Source organism: Dermacentor albipictus, chromosome 1, assembly GCF_038994185.2.
Source record: "Dermacentor albipictus isolate Rhodes 1998 colony chromosome 1, USDA_Dalb.pri_finalv2, whole genome shotgun sequence".
NCBI lineage: Eukaryota > Metazoa > Arthropoda > Arachnida > Ixodida > Ixodidae > Dermacentor > Dermacentor albipictus.
In genome coordinates, this window is record NC_091821.1 from 237,259,927 (window position 1) to 237,282,057 (window position 22,131).

The window sequence follows — 22,131 nt, forward strand, 5'->3', positions numbered from 1 at the left end:
TCGCCACTCCCCCAGTTGGGTGGTGGGAGATTTTAATCTCGAAAAAGGCATTCGGACCCTTCAGATGCAATTTTCTCGCAAACTAAGTCTTTTCTTGGCACAAAGCAGTACAAGCTTTCTGGAATGGTATTAAAATGGTCCACATCGACTCAGTATTTACTTTTACTGTCCCTTTAAACACATTATACATTTTTACGTAGAACTTCGCCAATCTGAAAATGTCACAGCACATCAAGCATTGAACAAGATAGCTTCAGATAGCTTCCCTCATTAACAAAGGAGCTGTAAACAGTTAGAAAATTTATTCATATACTACTGATGGAGAGAACCGTCAGCGCCATATGCCACAAGTCACGACAATGCAAGTAAAGATTTTATTAAAATTACAGCGTTTTACATGCCAAGACCACTATCTGCTTATGAGGCACACAGTATTGGGGACTCCGGATTAATCTTGACCACCTGGCAGTCTTTAACATGTGCCCAATGCATGAGGCATTGGCGTTTTTGCATTTCACCCTTATCGTAATGCAGCTGCTGTGGTCAGTTTGATCCCGTTACCCTGTGCTTGGCAGCGCAACACCATAGCCCCTAAACCACCACTGCAAGTGGTAAAGAATAAGACATGGAGAATTTTAATGCAAGCTGGTCAGAGCAACACATAAGGTAAATGCAACTCCAGGCACTGCCTCAGCAGAGGAAGGAAGGGGGCTGTTTAAATCAAAACATGTTTGAAAAACTGAACAGAAAAGCTGACAGTTAAAACATGGCCTTCAATGTTGACAGTAGACAATGCTTAAACTATTCTTTTACATATTTCTTAGGGTCTTAGTACACGCAGCAGGCACAATATAGCAAGTGTACAGGTACACTGAGCTAGAATATGGGTAGTGTGCTTACTGCACCATGGTGGCATTTGCAACAGGTAAAGCCACAAGTGTCAACAGTGTGTACTTCCACTACAGTGCACCAGCTGTAGCGACAGTCTACATTAATGTAGCATCCGCATTTGCTCCACTTGCTCAATCTAGGATGCTATGGTCTTGATTCTGTATGCTTGTGCTCTTTTTCTGTGCCTGTCTGGTAAAATGTCATCTCTAATGCTTAATATATTGTCAAGATCGGATTTTTGGTATCCCTAGAGACCATGACATCTGAAAAAGACGTATGTGCCTTTAACTGCCCCGAAGAGCTCAAATCGCCACAGTCATGTCTGAAATAGCTCAAGGGGCAGCCTGTACAATCAGTATGCCTCTCAGTGCTCGTTCTGTGACAAGAGATGGCAGGTGTGCACGTGTATAAATAGGGAACACGTTTTATGTCTTGTGACAGTGGTGCCTTTGCACTCTTGATATGCTTCATTGCAATAAATTGCATATGATGGACACATAACACAGATGCATTGCAGTGAAGCTGACTTTCGAGAACTGGCACTTTGAAATGTTTTAGACCCTTGCCATGCTTTCTGCGCTTCGACACCATTGGCGAGGATGAGGAAGGTGGAGTCAGCACCATTCCAGACAGAGGCTAATCCTTTAAATGAAAAACACAGCCCCAAACTGCAGGAATCTTGACAGCGAACGTCAAAGCAGCTAGAATAAACGACAGCATAAAACGACTACTAGAGCTGCCAGCGGATCGGCGTGCAAGAGCGCCGGTTTGAGGCTGCAAGGTAATTAAAATGGAGGTGGTGCTGGCTTAAATTAATGCTGTTTCTGACCTGCAGTCACGGCAAAGAGTCCAAAAAATCATACGGCGAAGGGTTCCAGTGTCCGAAATTCCAAATGTCCTTATACATTGGCTCTATGGGGTATGTGGCAGTGCCATGAAAGCATTCGAATTACCAGGCACGTAAAAAAAAGAGGGGGGGGGGTTCCGAGTGTGTGTGTATGTCTGTCACACCAGTTATGACACTTTTCCACTGCTGTAGGCAGCCTTCAAAAACATGACAACCATGCAATCACAGCAATCGCAAATGGAGCCATAGAGAGCTTTGTTTTTGTCGTGACATCAGCAGCTTCACTCTCACAGAGCCCTCTGAACACACAACCCCTATCCTAGCTTGATGTAGTACGAGTGCTGGTGGGCACACTGGTCCCTTCGTTTATTATTCTGACCTCGACATCAATATTTCAAGCAATACAAAAGGCATACATTTATTGTTACAATGTTATTTTGTTCACAGGAAGCCCTAAGTGGCTGATGCCAGCTACTATAAGCAACAAAGTGAAGCAGCTTTGGCAATGTGCAGATAGCAAAAATTACTACCGTTACACAAATGCATATATATTCTTGGGTGGCAGTTGCTAAGCTGTCCAGGTATAATGAAGGATCATTATAACAACCACTTTTCCATGTTTTTTTAAGTATTATTATCAGTAAATGACATTGTGACATTATCCCTTGTTTAAGCAGAGCATCACGCAAGAAAACCACTTTACTGCTGGTGGACCTCTCTCCAATTTAACACTAACACTTTTACAACACCAAGCATGAAGTCAAGGATGCTGCAATATAGGCATTTTTCTAAGAGGTGCTCATTCAAGAAAATTTCTTGGCTGCATAATGCATGTTTCCCTTCATTTCAATTTTTTTACTTGCTGTTGAGGGCATTCCTAAAAATTGGCTGCACTACTACCTAGCTGTTCTGCCATGCCTATTTACAATATCAGGTTGCTTTCCCACTTGTTTAATTAAGTGCTTAAGCTCTCTCATATTAGAAAGAACCAGTTTAGGTTGAATATTAAAAGCACTTTTTAAAATTATTTCCACACAAATGTGCCTCAAGAAAACCAGGAAAGCAAGGTGCAAATGTAGTTTCCATCATTTTAATTACAGAAACTGAAAGACCAACTAAAGGCTATAAAGTAGGTTATGTCACCTAAGCTTAGCAGCATCCTACCAAACATTCAACAATCACTTTTTGTATGCCAGCACAGATACTGATTCTGCACAGTGGCTACCTTTATGGGTTCTGTGCTGAATTTGACGCGTGAAGGGCGCGGCTGGAAGGGCACTGGATACGGCTCTTCCTCCTCGTCGCTTGCCAGGCCAGGCTGTTCAGTAAAGAAGTGTCCATCTGGCAACACATGGTAGGCGACGCCCTCCTCCTCCAACAGCACTACACTGGGTGGCCTACTCTCCTCTTCAGCCACCGTTGGCGACGGCGTGCGCAGTACAAGCAGCCGCCGCACCTCTTGGGCTTCTTCATCACTCAGTATTTCTTGTTGCCGACTGGAACACACACCCAAAGAGCTGCAGATTCAACCCTAACACCCTGTTCATGCCCTCACAAAGCCTATACAGTTTCTTTAGGCATATGGACACAACAACCACAACTCTGTCATAACATTTCACTGTTTAAAATGTCTGCAGCTCAACAGAAGAAAAAGGGGCAGAGGGACAACTTTTTTTTTTTCGGACATTGCTTCAGGGCAACCATCCAACAGCAACACTTTGCTGAAGGTCCTTTTCACAGCATTACAAGCACAATTGCTACATGTGGCAACAGTCAATGCACACCCAACCACAAGTTTCTGAATAATGAAAGTAGCAAAAAAGTTGCTTTAAATAACTATGTTCATGGTTTTGAAAGTAAGCCTATGATTCATATGGGTGCAGTTCAGTTACCACAGAAAGAAGTATACAGTGACAGTTTTCGTCTTTAAGGTTGATGCATCGGACATGACAAAATAAATTTTTTAAGAGTCTCATGCTCCGAAAACTTTTGTAGTCGAGGTTACATTTCCCGATACACTAGCTTTACTACCAGTAAAACAACAGACTGCTGGATCAGTTCTAATAAAATCTCAACAATAAACAACAGATTTAAAGACAAAAAGTGCTAATCATGTGGCATTTGCATGTCGTATAAATCCAGCCTATCTTTAAAAGTGATAAATATTTGATTGCTGAAAATACTTAACAGAAAATAAAATTATGGTAAACTCACTCAAACAGAAATGCGAAAGGACTGTGGAGATTTGTTTCAAAATGTAGCTTGACAGAAGTATACTGAATCAATAGGAAATTTTAAAAAAGGGGCTCGAAACTACTCAGCATAATTAACAGGGAATTCTGTCCAACAAAACTTGCAAAAGTGCCTACTGCAGCTTTTAAACACTACCCTGAACTCCACTGTGCATGAAGGTAATTTTCTGCCTATCTGAAAGAGCAATACATGTTTCTAGCATAGCTGTGTCATTTATTCAGGAAGAAAGGGTGGTGTGGTACCAGCAGCAGTGTGAAATAAAACCACATGCAACATGGAAACAAAACAGAATCACTGCATAAGCTGTTAGGAGGTTTACCACTCCGTACACATTTAGATATGAAGTGCACGTGCCCACGTCTCTTTTTAAATTTGCAGGACCCCATACACTTAAATATGAACTGGCAAAGGACGTAATGACACCTTCACATACCTTTGCCACATCTATCCATGTGCTATATTTATGTGCTTATAGAGTACAAAAAAAGCTAGTAAAGTCTTTAGGCTAGCACAACACAATAACAGTGGCTACATACACAAAGTCCTTCAGAGAGGCACTACTTCAAAAGCACTACTAGTAAGCTACACAGTGCTCAAGCTTTAGTGACAATCCTGCTGATGAACAGAGTTTTAACAACTGTAGCTAAGGTAAGCTTGGCGTGGGGTCCCCATAAATTTAGTACTGCACAGAGTCCCTAGTCAACCAAAAAAACATGCAAAGATATTCTGCTATCACTCTTTTGTTATTCCAATGAGAAGCACACATAGCTCACTTTTAACAGGTTATCTAGAAACATATTCAATGTCCACAAGCCCACCTTGGAAGAGAAACTAAAGAGCAACACCAAGCCTAGTCTGGTAAAGTATTTCTTCTAGACTCCATTTGCAAATACGTGAGAGAACATTTTAAGTTATTAGTGGAAAAAATAAAAGGGCTAAGTGAAATTCACACTCAAACTACAGTGCTTGTATGGTAGTATGGCATCAACGAATATCAAAACATCTTCATGTTTGGGATGCTTTTGTTCGTAAGAAGTTATCGAAATTCCGTATGTAGGTTTATTGGTGCTTTTAGAAGGCAGTGTAATACTTGTTCAACAATAAAATATTAACCAGTTACAAGCAGTTACTGTCTAAACCTTATGACATCCTGAAGAGCCAGTGGGAGAACTGCAAGCCCATCTTTCATTTTTATTTTCTCGCTTACCATGACTCTACCTCACAGTAAAACTAATGTTTCTGGTATTCCTGGGAGTGTACTTTATTATTCTAGCTTAACTTAACTAGTATAGTCAGGGGTTTGACTATGCTTCGTCGTACCCTTGGCTATACACTCGTTTAGTGTCCTTGGAAAAGTAGACATCCACACTTTTAGAGTGCTTGGGTGATCCACTAGAGAGGCAAGGAAAGCGACGCTTTTGCATTGCTCCTCAGTTTAAGAGAGAATGCTTGTTAACAGTGACCACAAAGATATGGAAACAAAATATTTTGTCCAAAACCTTGATCCCTGCAGCCACTGTTGTATTACTTTTTCTTTGCAGCATGGTGCTGAAATGATTTAGGCCAAAGCATGCTTGTCTTTACATGACCCTGATGCCGTTTCCCAGGAAGGATTAGAAAAATGAAGGGGGCTACATGTTATTTCTGACTGCATAAAAACAACCTACAAAGATGCTGTCATGGCTCATTTGTCTCATCTCAAGTAGGTGCAAATTACCTATAATAGGTTCATTCAAGATAATTACGTTTAGATGCCTTTAGGCACACGAAAATGATGCTGCTCCCAAGTAAGCCTTACAATCATCCTTCATAACCCTTCCTTTTCTCACCTCGAACTAAGTAGCTTATCTGCCTCTTCCTGTGTCATGAACTCCACACCACTTCCGTCCACTTGGGCATCAAGGTTAATATCTCCAAATGGATCCCCCTGCAAGACACATGAAGAAAAAGAAAGCTCCATGTGCACACGTGTATGAAACACATGCTCACTGCTCAAAACAGTAAGCATTTAATTTCGACATGAGTGACTATGTATCACAGCATGAACTGTCAGCAGCTAGTTAAATGCTTGTGATATCAGTTATAATTGCAACTTACTTTGTACGAGCGAGAATTTATGACTGCTTCAACGTTGAATAATTCATGCTCTCGCGTCCCAAGCTCTGCCAAGGTTTCACCCGCGGCATGCTTTAAACCACTGTTGTTGCTGTACTTGTCATGGCAGACACTGTCCTAAAACATCAAAAAGGAAGAAAAACTTGAATCAGTAGGGCCTCAAATCAAAGATATTTGCTAACACAAGGCACACAAGTTAAAAGAAATAAAAGCTGTAAAAATAATCAAAACAAGAAAAAAAGTGAATTCAGGTCACAGAGCAGTCGGATTAAGCAAACAAATTTTCCAGCTGGACGGTAAACATGGATGCTAATTTTAGGTCTGTTCAATACACACATGGTTCACTGCACCTAAATAAGTTATGGGGTTTTATGTGCCAAAACCATGATCTGATTATGAGGCACACCATAGTGAGGGACTTTGGCGGCCTCCGGAATAATTTTGACCACCTGGGGTTCTTTTAATGTGCACCTAAATTTAAGTATGGGGTGTCTTCACGTTTTGCCCCCAATGAAATGTGGCCACCGTGGCTAGGATTCAACACCACGACCTCGTGCTTAGCTGCCCAACACCATAGTCACTAAGCAAGCATGGCGGGTTAGTTCACAGCAACTTTTGTACCATGTCACGGTGCAAAGCACTCCTGCACCGATTCAATTCTAAAACAATAAAAAACTGCAGCATACCTGGACCGCAGTCCTCAATTCTAGCACACTATCACCCTGGTGCAGAAGACCACTGTAGCTGCAAGCGAGCTGGCGCAGCCAAGGCGCTCAGAATTTTACATGGTACCGCTCGCAAAGTTATGTTTTCTGACACTACAGCAGTTTACAACGAATATGTAAAAGCCTATTAACGTCTTTGACAATGTTAATCTACACAGCCAGAATAGCTTCCAGCACTCCGAAATTTATGGGCACTAAATTACTGATGTGTTCCCCAGCCTCGGTCAGGTTTGTTTCATTATCCACACTTTCAGATTGAGCATCATCCATGATGTAGCACTATGACATTCCTTTATATATACACTAAAGACACAAACAAAAAGCTCACACTGAACAACTCAGCACTCAGACGCATGCAGCTTGCTGCACTAGCACCACCCAAGCTTTTTTGGCACTGGTGCTGTGAATGGTATGAGAATTGAACAGACCTTGTCTAGGAACCTTGTCTAGTGATAATGGACACAAGAAACTGCAACATTTCAATACCTGTTGTAGAAGCATGGTAGATCTTCCTGATGCAGCTGCTAGCGTATAGAGAAGAACGCTGTTGGAAGGGGGCTCACTAATCCCATTGTGGCCAACATAATCTTGCTGAGGCCAATGAGGCACATCATCCATTTCAACTGAGGGACCTGGGAAGCAACAATGTGGCTCATTATAGATGAATAGAACTAATTACGTTTCTATTACAAAACAGAGAACTGTTTCATATTTATTATATGTTTATACCATATCAGTTCATATTTACCATTCAACTCAAAAGAAAAAAAACGTACTGGTAATGGTGCTGCATGAAAAACATAAAAGTAACTTCTGTGCTCCATCCAACAGATATGGTCATTCTGAACAGTGAATTTTAGATTCAGCACTGCTCAGCACAAGGTAGAAAATGTACTTCATTTTAATTTATTTTAGGTATTTAACAATACTTCCTCCTCCATCATCTTGGCTAATAAGAAATATAAACATTGAAATCATTAAGACAGTTCAGTCTTGAGAGTTAAATTAAGAATGCAAAAAGATGACCCCAAAATAATGTAGACCTTCAATGCAGCTGCACTCAACCGACACTGCCATTTCGCAAAGACATTTTTTGTATGTCAGCAGATATCTTAGCCACATGTGTTGTGTTCTATGTGTCAGCCTGCTCGTCACAGCTTTGGTAGCTACAAGATATTCAGCATGTTATTGTGCAAACTAAATTTCTGAATATACTGGGGCCAGCAGCTAATTCAGCATTTTTCGGTAAATAACATTAAAAAATTCCTACTATACAGATAAGTTAGGCAGCACACCACAGCAATATAGTACAGCATAGACATACTAGTGCAGATGTATACTGAAATATTGGAAGACAGGTGAGGAGTAGTGCTCACGGTAACACATTACGATACTGTGTTGAAGTGCAAAAAACTTTTACTACACAAACGCGCACTGCTCAGTTGCTGGCATAAATGTGTCTTACTCAACAAAAACATACTCATCACGAAAGACTGTTTTTAATTATTATTTTTCTAATGGGAAGTTGTGCAATGGATGAATTATGGTTGACCACAGCATAACAAGATGTCACTACCAGCACTGCATCATCTCGTATACACCTTCCAGCATACATCTGCTATAGTATATCACGCAATGCTGAAGCACCTGACAATCATGTTAGGTAGGGTATGCAATAAATTTCTGGAAGCTTAAAAACAAAGTAATATGGGTGACACAAACATGATTGTTCTGTTTCACTGAACTACAAAGCACAGCTGGAAAAAGGTAACACTAGCTGGATGAAGGCCTTCTGCCTGAAAGGTATTTCTTATCAGCGTGTTCAAAGGCTCTGGTTGGTTGATCATTGGAATAAAGCAGAAACAGCGCGACAAAGGATGAGCGAGTAAAGAGCACAGGACAGCGCTGACTAGCAACCAAATGCTTTATGTGCAGAAGCAGCATATAAAGGCATCATTGATTGTGACATATAGGAAAGAAAAAGAAGGATAAGCGTTAGCCACAGAGGTAATCCAGTTCTTTTGTTGATAGCGTGAGGGACGCAGAACTGATGCATGTGTCACTGCATATCATATTGACCCCAAATAAAGACGGGGACAGCGGAAGAGAACACAAAAACAACACAGGCAGTACCACCCGTGTTGTTTTTGTGTTCTCTTCCACTGTCCCCGTCTTCATTTGCGGTCAATATGATATGCAGTAAACACCAAATAGGCCAAACTGAAATTCTTCTGTAGCATGTGTCACCACCTGTGAATATGCAAAAGGCCTCAAAGATTTCCTGCGCACACTGTTCACTATATCTTTCAATTATTTTGCAATTTCCAATTATTTAAACGGACACTAAAGACAAATACTAAGTCAAGCTAAAATGATAGATTAGTGCTGGAGAACCTCTAAGGCGTCAATATTACAGTGAACAAAGCCTTAATAATCAAGAAATCAAGGTAAATGCAGGACATGATTAGCCCCTTCGGTCACGAATAACGATTGACTGTCAGTACATGTGTGAAACATAGATAAGTTTATGCCAGGGTGCTTGAGATTCTATTGAAAGCAAATCAAGGTAGTAGAATGACTCTTCATGCATTTTATGATGAGTCATCATAATTACAGAGTAAATAAATATTTCAATATTGTAAAAGCAGTCATGCTAGGTTTCTTCACAAATAGGATTGAATCACCTGCTTGAATTACATGCACAAGTTATTTATTGGCCGCAAGCATTTCAAGTAAGAAAAAATATTCTGAGGTTGCTGCCCACATGCCCCACGTCAAGCGTCACATAAAACATGGTAGTGCCTTCACCAAAGCGGTACTCTGCAACGATACATATCACTTAGAAGTAAAATGGAAGTAATTTAGGTTAGCAGATGGTTCAATTTACCCTAAGCTTCATGTTTATGCTGTATTCCTTGCTACCACAACACAGAAATGGCAAAAATAGGTCGCGTCCATAAATGTGGACGTCGTGACTATAAGAGTTGGAGACTCCCCAGGGACATTCAAGCACTTGACCGATGACGAAAGCACTCCTCAGTTAAATTCTGTCACTAGTACTCAACTACACGGTGCAAAAAACATCCTGGTATTCTAAGATGAAATAAAATGCTACTTGTCCAGTTCCATTTCATGTTCAGAAAAAAGAACTAATTGAAATTACCGTTGACAGTGACACGAGCAGTCGAAAGGTTTCGTTTTCACTCGACTCTGCGCCGCCCATGCTTTCGCATTTCAGTACTTTCCTGAACGCATAGTGCTGCGCTGGTTTTGCTGACTCGCAAAACTCGCACAAGCTGCAAGTAGCAGAGAATTCAGCTTCCATGTGACGTCGCGGGATGCCCGAACGGTCTACGCCACTTGAGCAAAAAGTAGCTGCAGCGGCGAATCCGCCGCCCTGTCTTGGCACAATGCCGCCGTCTGCGGGGCGGTGTTTTACTCGTTTTACTCACCAACAGCAGCAAAGGGCGGTGATGGTGCATGCAACATCATCATTCCCCTGATTGGGTGGCGGGAAATTTGAATTTCGAAAAAGGTATTCAGATCTTTCAGATACAATTTTCTCGTAAGCTAGTCTTTTCTTGGCACGAAACAAGCGTTGCGAGGTTTCTGGAATGGTATTTGAACAGTCCGCATCTACTTAGTATTTGCCTTTAGTGTCCCTTTAAAGATCAGGGTGCAACCACTTGTGTTCAGTGGGCAGCCAGATGACTGTACGGGTTTCCTTTTAGTGAAGCAGCATGCTCGTGCAGATTTATTTATTTATTTATTTCATGTACCCTCAGGGCCATTGGCATTGGAGAGGGGAGTGGTTACAGGCATACAAAACAAGAAAAATAGGAAATGTGATACAAGGAATAGGAGTATTGCAATAAAAGTTAACAAGTGTGTCTACTCATACAATATTAGCTAAGGCGTTCTTGAAAAGCTGGTAATCTTTGATGGTGGCTGTCAGTGCGGGAAGGTGATTCCACTCTGCTGCTGTACGAGGTATAAATGACTGGAAGAAAGCGTTAGTTCTACAAAATGGAACACCGACCTTGTAGGCATGATCTAATCGAGATGGTAGGTGACGTGGGGGAGGGATTAATTCGCTACGCAGGTGTGGATGATGAAACATCTTATGGAACAGACAGATACGAAACGCTTTGCGACGTGAGGCTAGGGATGGTAGATTAAGGCTTGATTTCATTGAAGATATGCTAGCGGTCCTGTTATAGTTGGAAAGAATGAAGCGAACCGAGTTATTTTGGACCATTTCTAGTGAATGTATTAGGTTTTCATGATGAGGGTCCCAGATGGATGCGGCGATGATCAGATGATCATTAATGCACCTCCCTGTTTGCCCAATATGGAAACATTTACAATCGAGCGGCATTTTACGGATGACTTGCATTGTATAGTCAATGAACCCACGAACATGATTCTCATGGCAGTTTTCTCGTCGCATGACAGTATCCACCCTGTTGACTATTTTGCACAGCCCACTCAGTTAGAAGCATTGCACACATCCCTCACTCTTGCCTTGGCCGCAATTTTCATAATGTTATGGGAAACACAATGTACATACGGAATGACAGCAACCCTAGATTTCGAAGACTGTGATTGCATAGTTTGTTTTCCGGCATTCTTTAACTCTTTTACCAGGTCATCCTCAACGCTGCACAACACGCTGGTCGGGTAGCCTGCTGATGTTAGTCGGTTAACTTGTGCTGAAAAGGTCTGTTCAACAGAGTGCTCACACAAACACGTGAGAGCAGCTCGCAACCATGCCTTAGCGATGCCGGGTTCATTTTACAAGTTTGGAGTGTGCGGACAAAAATGGTAGAAGCCCTTTCTTTGAGCGAGGCGAGTAGCTCCAGCACACATGTTGAAATACATTGAATATGTCAATGGGAAAGCCCTAAAAAAATTAAGTTATTTGCACTGCACTTTAGCTAAGGCCCCTGCAATACTAAACTGCTATTATATAAAACGCTTATGCAATTAATAACTCCACCTCTAGTTTTTCTGATTGTAACTATATCACTTTACTAACGCAAGTTGTACCTTTAGCTCCCATGCCTTGAACGTAACACCGAGATGTATGCTCACACTAACACATTCAAATACAGTGGACTCTCGTTAAACGGAACCTCAAGGGACCGGGAAAATACGTTCCGTTTATCAGGAGTTTCGTTTAGAGAGAGAAGGTTCAGGATTTCGCAATCCGTTCCTGACTGCTTGGTTCCGACGAGGCAGGCGTGCGCGCAATTGTCAGTCTCCGCTGAAGCGGATCTCAGATGCAAAATCTAGGTATTAAAGAGGACGGTACGCTATGGGCACAAACTTTATTGCACAAAAAAGCGGTAAGCAATGAACTTTTTTCCAGAGCACTATTAAAACTTAAAAAAAATATCTCAATAGTCCACTTATTCCGTGGAAATCAGTGGAAATTGCGATTTATTTGCTTGTGAAAAAGGACTTTATGTTTGCTTGTTTGAGCTCTCGCAACCGTTTTCTTAGAATGGCACCACTCATACTCATCAGGTGCTGACTTCGCGACGAAATATGTCGCAGACGACGCTAAACAGCGGATGTAAGATTTAATCCTAACAACAGCAAGCGCACCGTGACAGAAAGCAAGCTAGCGAAGCGGTTACCGTGTGCGAGAAAGAAGGGGAAACAGTGATCCGTACCGCGATGGGGCTCTGCGTGAACGTCAAGTTGCGGTTTCGAGTCTATTTTCGGTTCCGTTTATACGGTGGTCTGAAAATTCGAGTTCCGATTAACGGGATTTTTTTTACATTGCCTTAATTCAAAACCAACCAACTGCGAGGCGTTTGTTCCGTTTAAGCATTGATTCCGTTTAACCGATTTCCGTTTATCGAGATTCTACTGTAGTTTTTTCCACATACAACTGGATACTGGGTAGAGAATTCCAGGTACCTTTGGAATTCTCTACTCAGTAACATTCATTCCCTATCACTAAAAGATTTTATAGCTACCACTGGTAAGCACTTCAACATGCAAATCGCTTCTTTTTGATCATTCATCTTTTTGTGTATGAGTGTGTTTTTAATGTGTAATGTATAATGTTCCCCCTCCTGCTATCGCCCTATATTGGGCAATTAGTTAACAAATAAATAAATAAATATCGGGCAAACGGAGAGGTGCATATGATCGCCTAGACGAGCATGCCACTTCACTAAGAGGAAATCCATACAGTCATCTGTCTGCCCACTGTAACATGTGTGGTTGCACCCTGATCTTTAAGTGCGAAATAATTCTAAGATGTAGTGAACAGTGCGCGCGGGAAATCTTTGAGGTCTTTTGCATATTCACAAGTGGCAACACATGCATCAGTTCTACGTCCTTCACGCTATCAACAAAAAAACTGGAATATCTGTGCCTAATATGCTTATCCTTCTTTTTCTTTCCTTTATGTCATCTTCAATGACGTCTTTATACGCTGCTTCTGCAAATAAAGCATTTGATTGCCAGTCAGCACTCTGTCCTGTGCTCTTTACTCACTCGTCCTTTGCCACGTTTCTGTTTTATTCCAATATTACTTATGCTTCACAGTTTTTTTCAATAGCACTGGCAAAGCCAGCACACAGTCTAAAAAAACAAACTTAAAATTAATCTTTCCCAGAGCAGTGCCAACAGCAAAATGCTATTATAGCATTAGTCCTTATAAGCAATTGACCAAAGGTGACAAAGTCAGTTCTCAGAGCATTTAAGTAAGAAACATCATTATTTTGAGAATAATAAGGATCCTGATAAGCATGCAAAGAAAGAAAACCAGCACACTAATTCCCACTGTCCCCTCATTTTGGGCCTATAATATGATCACAAACTTATATAAATCCAAGCGCTTTTTGCTGAATATACTAATAAATTATTTTGCAGGAACTTGTACTGCAACAAAGCACTCTCACCATGCTACTTTAAAGAATACCTTTACTCAGTATGATCTCCTTTTTTAGCAGTCATAAAAAAGTAAGAAAAAATATTTTGCAGCATAAGCATCTGATATGAAACATACCATGAATGGAAACACTATGATCATAACAATGTAATGTAATTCCACACCACAACCTTTGCATGCAGCTCATGAAGGAATGCTCCAAATTTCCTTTAGCTTTTTATACACTTTGTTTGAAACAGAAAACAGAAAAAACTGCCTGTATGCCTGCTCAAGGGAAATAACAGTGACTGCTTGCATTTCTACATCAGCTCGTTTATGTGACCCTGCCCAGGGTTGTACAAACCATTTAAAAGGTTGTAGCAGCTTAGCCCCTTAAGGGCTTATTTTCTATGTGGAAGAGAAAAAGAAAGCGGTGCTATAATGGCTCATTTATTTTACGGCACTAAATGCTTAACAGAAATATGACTGCAAATCCAGCACATCAAAGAATAAACATTTATTTACCAGCATGAATCACCCACTTTCCTCCTTGGAACTTCATGATTAACAGATTGTTTTGTATGACAGTAGTAAAAGTTGCAGCTTTCTTTCGCAGCTGTCGAGCAAACTACTGGAGGCTCGCTGTGGTATGTGTGGCAGTATTCGCAACAAAGGACTCTAACTCACTGTCATTTAAACCCCAGCATGCATGAAACACTTACTGATATCTGTTGTCCAGAAAATCTAAATCAACAAAAGCAATGATGACAGAATGCCTACCACCATCTATGTTGTGAAACAAAACAAAAATTTAATGAAAAACAGCGTTTGATATACTCTATACACAATAAGCCATTCAGAAAGTGGCAGAATACCCATGATAAGGTAGGCTAGCCATAGGCCAAAAAGTGACAATCACTCATGACAAGCTGAAGCCACCAAACAATGAATTTGAAACATCGATGATTCATATCACATGCCTCGAACCTATGAGTGATGATGAAGAAACTTACAGGAGTCATGCTTGGAAGCGTGATGGAGCACCGGAGGTTTAGAAGGCAACGGTGGCTTGCTATTGTTGGTCCGAGCAAACACACTACCTGAGGGCTGTTTGGCACTATCAGTTCCTTCTGAAGCTCCCCAGCTCTTTTCTCCTTCTTTTGTTTTACTGGGATCAGCACAGAGCGGGCTATCTTCTTTTAGGTGTGCTGTGCTATGCTCCTGCTGTGGTTTGTTTGAGCATACAGGCACTGAGTTTTTTGGCAAAGGTGCATCCAACTGTTCATTTGCGTGGTCTGAAATTCGAGATTCCCCAGTCGCCGAGTCCAATGAACAACTAGAACTACTTTGAGCAGACGACAGAGTTTGATTTGTTTCTTCACCCACAGGTTGACTGTGTGGGGGGACTGGAGGTTCCTGCGACACCACACTGGCTTCTTCAGGTGGTCGAGGCAGCTCTGCCTGCAAGAGGCCATCTTCAGACGACCGCCTCAATGATTCCACCCGTGGTGGTGCCGACGGCTTTTTGTGCTGCGGTACCTTAACAGGAGTTTCAGCTTCGGAGGCTGCAGCATCTTTTCCAGCACATATTTCTGGCAGCTCCGGCCTTGTAACACCATTGGAGATGGCAGAACTGAGCCCATTTCTGGCAGGGTCACTGACTGCCTCAGTACTGCCTTTGGCACTGTGCTGGGAGTCTCCATTTACAAGGCCTTGGGCACATTCCTCGGCAGGCCCCTCTTCGTTCCATTTGGGGAATGATGTGGCAGGTGTGGCAGAGGATGGAGAGCTAGCTGGTGAGCTGGCCACACTTCCTTTGCGCCCTGACACAGGCTGGGGCTTTTTGGATGCCTCCTGCAGACGCTCAAACATGGCGCGCGCATTGTAAAACCGTGCAACATGACTGTCACTCCGTGTTAACGTTGGCGGTCCCGACGGTCTTGCTGCCTCGGTTATATTTGGCTCTAGGGGGGACGTGCGTGAGAGCGATTCATTGGAGGCAGTTTTGCAATCATCACGGGCCTGGAACATATTTGCAATCGAGCTGACCTTAGACCCTGCCTTGGAGCCTGCCGGTGCCACACGTCGCCGCTCAGCACCATCTTGTGTCTGGTTCGTTCGTTGCTCAAAAGTTGAGCGCAGACTTGAAATGAAGGGCTTTGCTGGAGATGTAGGAGATGAAGATGTAGGAGGGGGTTCATCAAGCCATCCCGTACGGGACCGTGATGCAGCCAGAACTTCTGAACGCCTGACCTCAGCCATGCTGCAGCCAGGGGAGGGTGGCACCAATGAAAGAGAAGGCTCCCTCAGCCATTACGTACCCTGCAATGGTCATGTAAGGCAAATCACATTGCTGTTTCTGTATAATACAACAAGTGCAAACATGAAAACAGAATAAACGTGCCAGATTCAGAACGCCATAACCAAGATGACCTGGGCAGAATATGCGTGTAAATGTTTCATTCACTTGATGTACCAGTACCAAAAGACAAGATGACAAAAAAGAAAAAAAAAAGGACATTTATGCTGTGGATTACAGTCAAGTAAATAGACACAATGACAATACCAATGCATAGCTATCGTGTGATCTAGAGGCCAGACCCTTCCACCACTTGCTAAAAACAGACACCCATTGCAATAAATGAATTTCAATATGGCTTAAATTTTTTTCACATGTCACTGTTACACAAGTGGAAACTGCCAATACTAGAGCCCATAAAAATGCAACGGCACAAATGTTTAATAGAGCCATGCCCAAGAACTTTAAATAAAAAAAAAATAACAGCTACAGAAGATTGTGCCAAGACCACGGTAATATTTAAAATTAATTGAAAATCACAACAAAACTTTATATTAGATGTCTCAATCTTGAATACATTAAGCAGTCCCAAACTAATGCCACTCAGAATTAAATTACACTGATATTAATGTGACAGACCCATGAAGCACTTACAGAAGTTTGGTTTAAAAAGCAAAACTTAATATATCACAAATGTATATGACACTATCCACAACACATATAAGGATGAGCTCAGATAACATATTTCAAACATAGTCAGATTCACAAGCAAGAAGGCTGGAAAGAAATGCCCCTACAAGTAAAATGCATGGTTTCACTATGAATTCTCATCCTTCTACAATAGTGAAAACATCGAAGGGCTTCCTATCTTGCTGCTTTTCTTTTGCAATTTATACCTAAAGCTGGCCAGACATATGCGGACCAAAAACTACAATCTGTTTTTTTTTTTATTTAACAAAGCAAAAGCCCTTTTTAGCCAGCGCCAAGTTTTTTTTTTATGTTCACCTCACATGCATTGAGCTATTGTCAGCACCAATAAAGAAAGTGGCACAAAAAAGAAAATTCTTGACAAGCAAGTTAACACAACAGAAAAATCTGCAACTAGCTACACACTTCAATTAATTTTACTAAGGCTTCCTTTCTCAGGCTGAATTTCAGAACAAAAGGATACTGTTACAAGAGTATGTCTATATATTTATTTAACTTGGGTGTTACAAGCACATATAATAATGCACTAAGTTCAAATAGAATAACAATAATAACAATAACATGAATTCAACTTAGGATGTGGTTCAAAGTATACATACAATCACACTTGCTGGACGTAAAACTGATTTTACATTCCTTACGTAAAATCAATTTCCTCACAGCTTGTGCTAATGATGTGTTTATTGAAAAAAAGAAAGCTCATTCAGATAAACCGCTTTTGGCACACGTCCAGACGTAACTGGAACACACGCCGAAATTTTGAAAGCGCCAATCAGTCAATGTCAGCTCTTCCCAGAAGTGTTTTACGCAAGCAAAGTTCACTGACAGGCTGAGTGTGCCAAACATATAGCTCGTGAGCGTAAGCACGACAAATTTCCTTAACGCGTGTGTGCACTCGTACATAGTACTTCTGCAGGAAGCAGCCATGTGAAAAAGTTGCCCCATTTTACCGCGGAAACGACGGTGCGTAATGCAGTATATAAAATAAATGCAATTATTTTTTTGGCACCGGTATAAAAGTAAAGATGCCGGCTCTGAAACCGCACAGCGAGTACGCACACCACAAGCCGAGCTACTGTCCCTAGACATACCGAGTCTTCAGCCCACAATTATAACGCTAGCCCATTTGACCAGCCCGAAAAGGAAGAGCCTGGATACATCGAACGATTCCAAAGAAAAAAGAAGTGCAAGACTTCGGTCCAAGGTTGCTCCAAACCCACGCGACAGGCTGCACTAAGGTGCTAAGAACAACACGATCGGTCGCACCACACGCGAAGCCAGCCTCTTTATTTATTTAGTTTTTCTCTCAACTAAAATAGATTGCACGTAACGCTGCTACAGCACAACGCGCTGGCCCCACCGTAAAGCTGCTGAACGGAGTTCGTTCCGTAGGCTTTGCCCGAAAGCGTGACCGGGAAGGCCAGCGCATAAATAATACTGCTGATGAGATAAGAAGCATAGAGAGAAACTGCCGTCATAAAAGTAGCGGCAGCTGAGTGGATATTCTTGTAAAAACCAAGCGATGAAAGTGAACCAAACTTTAAGTGCGCCAGTTCGTGCACTGCAACCAAAATAAACATCAGCCTGAACGAAGGCAACACGCCGACCAATGCACAGACGATCGCGAAAAGTGACCCGTGTGCCCAAGTGGGCGTCTGCGGCCTCTTAACAGAGCGGGTGAGCTAATAGTTTACGGCATCATGGAGGAGTCACACAACACGACGGCACACAGGCGTAACACTACCACACTCGGGTTAACGATTGCTACGCTAGCAACTGCAGATCCCTCCTCCCCCGGCACACTTCTTTGTCGTTGACACAGCTTCCGGACGTGCCGCGTCCGTCCGTGAATAAGGAAACGGTTACGTGTTGTCATTAAACAACGCGAACTGCAAGCTACATCCAGCTAACTCATATTAATAATTCACAAAGGAAAAGCAACGGAAATTCTGTACCATTCAGCCGTCGCTTGGAAAATGAGAACCCGCCGATAACGCACGTCGCTGGCCCGCCGCCATGTTTTGGAGCGTTTAAGACGAAGGCGAGGAGGAAAGCGCAAGGGAAGAGCGGCAAGGGTCTTCGCCCTCCAGCGGCAGAAATCGAAAGCACTGTTGACCTGTGTAGGAGTCGCGGGAGCTCCGGAGGCTCCTAACCATGTGTGACAGTACACAAAAACAAAGCGCGACAGCCTCCGCTCCGGCGGCTCCGACGGCCGCTGGGCTGTTGAGGGGAGTGTAGTAGATGTAGTGGGGCGAAAAGAAACGGGATCGCTATCGGTAAACTTTTTGAAGGGTGCCTTACAACGAACAGAAAGAGTGGCGCTGCGGATACGTGATGATTCGGTCGATGTTTGTATGTTGCCTGTGCTCAACAAGTTGGTGGCCATGATGAACATTTAGCATTCCGAAATTATGTTTGCGTGGCCATGCGGCTAGCGTTTGTCGTGCTGTCACATCGAATGAGTACGATGGAGTCTTGCATTCTTAGCAGATAAATGTACCTCTTCTATTATTGAGGCTAGCAGCGCAAAAAATAAGACTTGATACAAAAGTAAGAAAGACGAACACAGCTCTGTGATCGAGAATTAATACACGGAAAAGTTCCCAAGAAACCAGTAATATACTTCAAAAGGCTGGTTTGCTGGGCGAGTTGGTATTCTATTCTTGTATAAATCAGTGCAAAAAAAAAATCACTGACGATACTCCCTAATGCTACATTTGAACGCAGCGTATACGTGTTTTCATTTCGCGATATATTGGCTGGCGCGGACAATCTGTCTCTTGCGGCACGTTGCAAACGGAGCGATGAGTGATGCGACTGTCTCGCTAATCGGAAATCGCGAAAGGCAGCGCGTGGGTGACGCATGGGCGCGATTCACAGCAGCCACCGCTGACAGACCTCCGCTCATGCAGCGCTTTGTTTCCATACAGATGACGCGCGCTTCTCAGGCGCCATCTCGTAGCCGTCGTCGCCACAAAGCCCGCCTTGCACGGCACTACGCCTTTCTTCTCACGCTTTCGCCATACCCTCCTCCTCCGCTTTCCTCTTCGCGCTCTCTTCGCTATCGCCGTCTTTCATCTGCCGCTGCGCTCAGTGTTCGCTTTCATCCTTCGCTCTGTTCATTCGCTCGATTACGAGGGACAACGCCGACGCTCGCCGCAGGAACGGGCGTCTAAGAGCTGCGCTCTGAGATAAGATTTGATACAAAGGTAAGGAAGAGCGCTGTGTTAAACTTCCTCACCTGTGTACCAAGTCTTATTTTTTGCGCTGCTCGCCTCAAGAATGGAATACCAAATCCTCCACCAAATTATTCATATTCTACTTTTATTTTTATCTGGCGCATTATGGGTTATCCTGTCGCCATCAGTGATATATATAGGTTCGACCGACACACTGCTTCTGTATCTTGCCACTCACATGAAGTGTTACCAGCAAAGAGGGCTCGAACAAGAAGACGTTTTTAACATAAAGCTGATCTCTCATCTCTCTCCCTCTTGTCACACATGTGTTTATCACGCATCCTCTCAATACGGTTGAATTCAACATGTGTTGACCGTGAAATGAAACAAGCTTGTGCATCCCAGGATTTGATTGGCACCTCTCATTTTCCTTCTCGTTCTCTTCTTACTTGAACATGCCACGAGACCCGTCTCTCCTCAGCGCACCGCTGTTAATAAGAGCATAAGCGCCGCATTCTAATGTAAACGATTTGGAGTAGTGGCGTAACATTACTGATCAGTTACTGAATAGCATTACTGAACATTACTGAATAGCATTACTGATCTTTACCCTGTGTCGCTCAGCAATCAGAGCTTATTGCATTTACACTTCCACAGGGCGCAGCTATCTTGAAAGAGTATAAGCGCCACGTTCTCTCAGAAACGATTTGGGGTACCAAATCGTATCGACTACGGTTGTTCCATCTGTGCCGGATGGATACCATTATGTATCTTCACTCTGTGCTGCTCAAAACAAGAACAGTAGATAGCATTATCCTTCCACTCCCTCTTTCAGATAGGCTAGGATCTTCAAGACTTCAGATGGGGTGATTGTGTAATTAGACCCACAACAAGCCAGTAGTGCTCTCTCAAACTCTCTTTTCACTCCTTATTGAGTCCACACGGCATGCTCCCCAACATCCCTCCCCTCACCCTCTTTAACCCTGGTTAGAAAAAGTTAAAAGAAACTGAAAAGTGGAGGTGGTCGGCATAATAAAAAAAAAAATGGTAGGTGACCCTAATCTTTGACTTAGGTGAGTGGCACTCGCACCTCTGCGTTGGTGTTCTTTAGGTTAACTTTAGGCGAACGCAACGCACCAACTGAACTCGGAGGCAGCTGTTTTCCATTAATTAGCCCATTAAATATTATGCCACCTCCTTGTGTGGGACGTCATTTGTAATGTCATTACTTCCGCTTTCTACTTCCAGGTTTCCGCAAAGGCTTTGGTGTGCGGTAATCAGTGATTTCTAATTAATTCTAATTATTCCAGACACTTCAGTAACTCCACTTGCAACTAAACCTATGCTCTTATATCATATCTATAATGAAACCCATGAATATTGTACTGTACTATTTTTTCTTTTCTTTTTTCTTTTTCTGATTTATTTTGAACTTCCTCCCCGGTCGTCTCAGGCGGTGAACCGGAAGTGCTGCGCAAGAAACAAGAGAGTCACTCGATGCTTGTGCCACTAAAAAATGACAACAGGGACCGAATCTGGGTGTATGTACTACCATGGCCTCCGGCTTATTTTTCTACAATGACAACAGTTGCAGTTTCTGGCACGTTCTGGGTGGTCATACCGGTAGCCGAAGGGATCCCCATAACAAATACAAAAAAAAGAACTGGTTACTAAAAACAAAATATAGAAATTTGTGTAGCCGGAAAATAAATATTATTTATAAAAACTGCTTCCACAGTCTCCAGTCGCTCCTTCGATAATCTTGTATCCCGAATTCAGATAACAGCTATAGTACACGGGCTCTACCTCGGAGCCAGCGCGCGTGAAGCGTACTCCATCACATTTTTCAAGGCGGGACGTGGTCCAAGAAGTGACAATTCTCGGTCAAAAAACGCCCTTTCAAATTTTTGCAGTTTGACTGGAAGGTCACTGTCGTTCACATAACAGACGAATAAAGGTCGCCAAACATTGTTCTCCGCGACAGCAACTGTGAGACAAAGTTCATTGGACTCGCATAAAGTCCGCATCGTTCAAGTGACCGTGACATGCATCCAGGCAACGCTGAAAGGCTGCTGCGAGCTGCAACAGCCTACATGCGGTTACCATTTTGTTTCGCAACTGTCACGCGAAAAATCGCTCTAAAAACTGAGAAAAAAAAATAACGAATGTCGCACAGATTCAGCTTACAATGCTGCTTGAATATGCCTTGAATATGCCCTTTATAT

General features: G+C 42.6%; 1 protein-coding gene across 1 annotated transcript in view; it reads right to left on the minus strand.

Moving 5' to 3' along the window:
- Positions 1-18,809, minus strand: part of Spn (protein phosphatase 1 regulatory subunit spinophilin) — a 96,476-nt gene extending 77,667 nt beyond the window's left edge. Inside the window, exons 1-6 of the mRNA XM_065430946.2 lie at positions 18,683-18,809; positions 14,734-16,042; positions 7,318-7,463; positions 6,089-6,223; positions 5,821-5,918; positions 2,964-3,234 (exon numbers count right to left, since the gene is read on the minus strand). Of these exons, the coding sequence (XP_065287018.2) occupies positions 2,964-3,234; positions 5,821-5,918; positions 6,089-6,223; positions 7,318-7,463; positions 14,734-15,982 (1,899 nt within the window). The 5' untranslated portion in view covers positions 15,983-16,042; positions 18,683-18,809. The remainder of the gene's footprint in view (positions 1-2,963; positions 3,235-5,820; positions 5,919-6,088; positions 6,224-7,317; positions 7,464-14,733; positions 16,043-18,682) is intronic.
- Between the last annotated feature and the right edge of the window lie 3,322 nt (positions 18,810-22,131).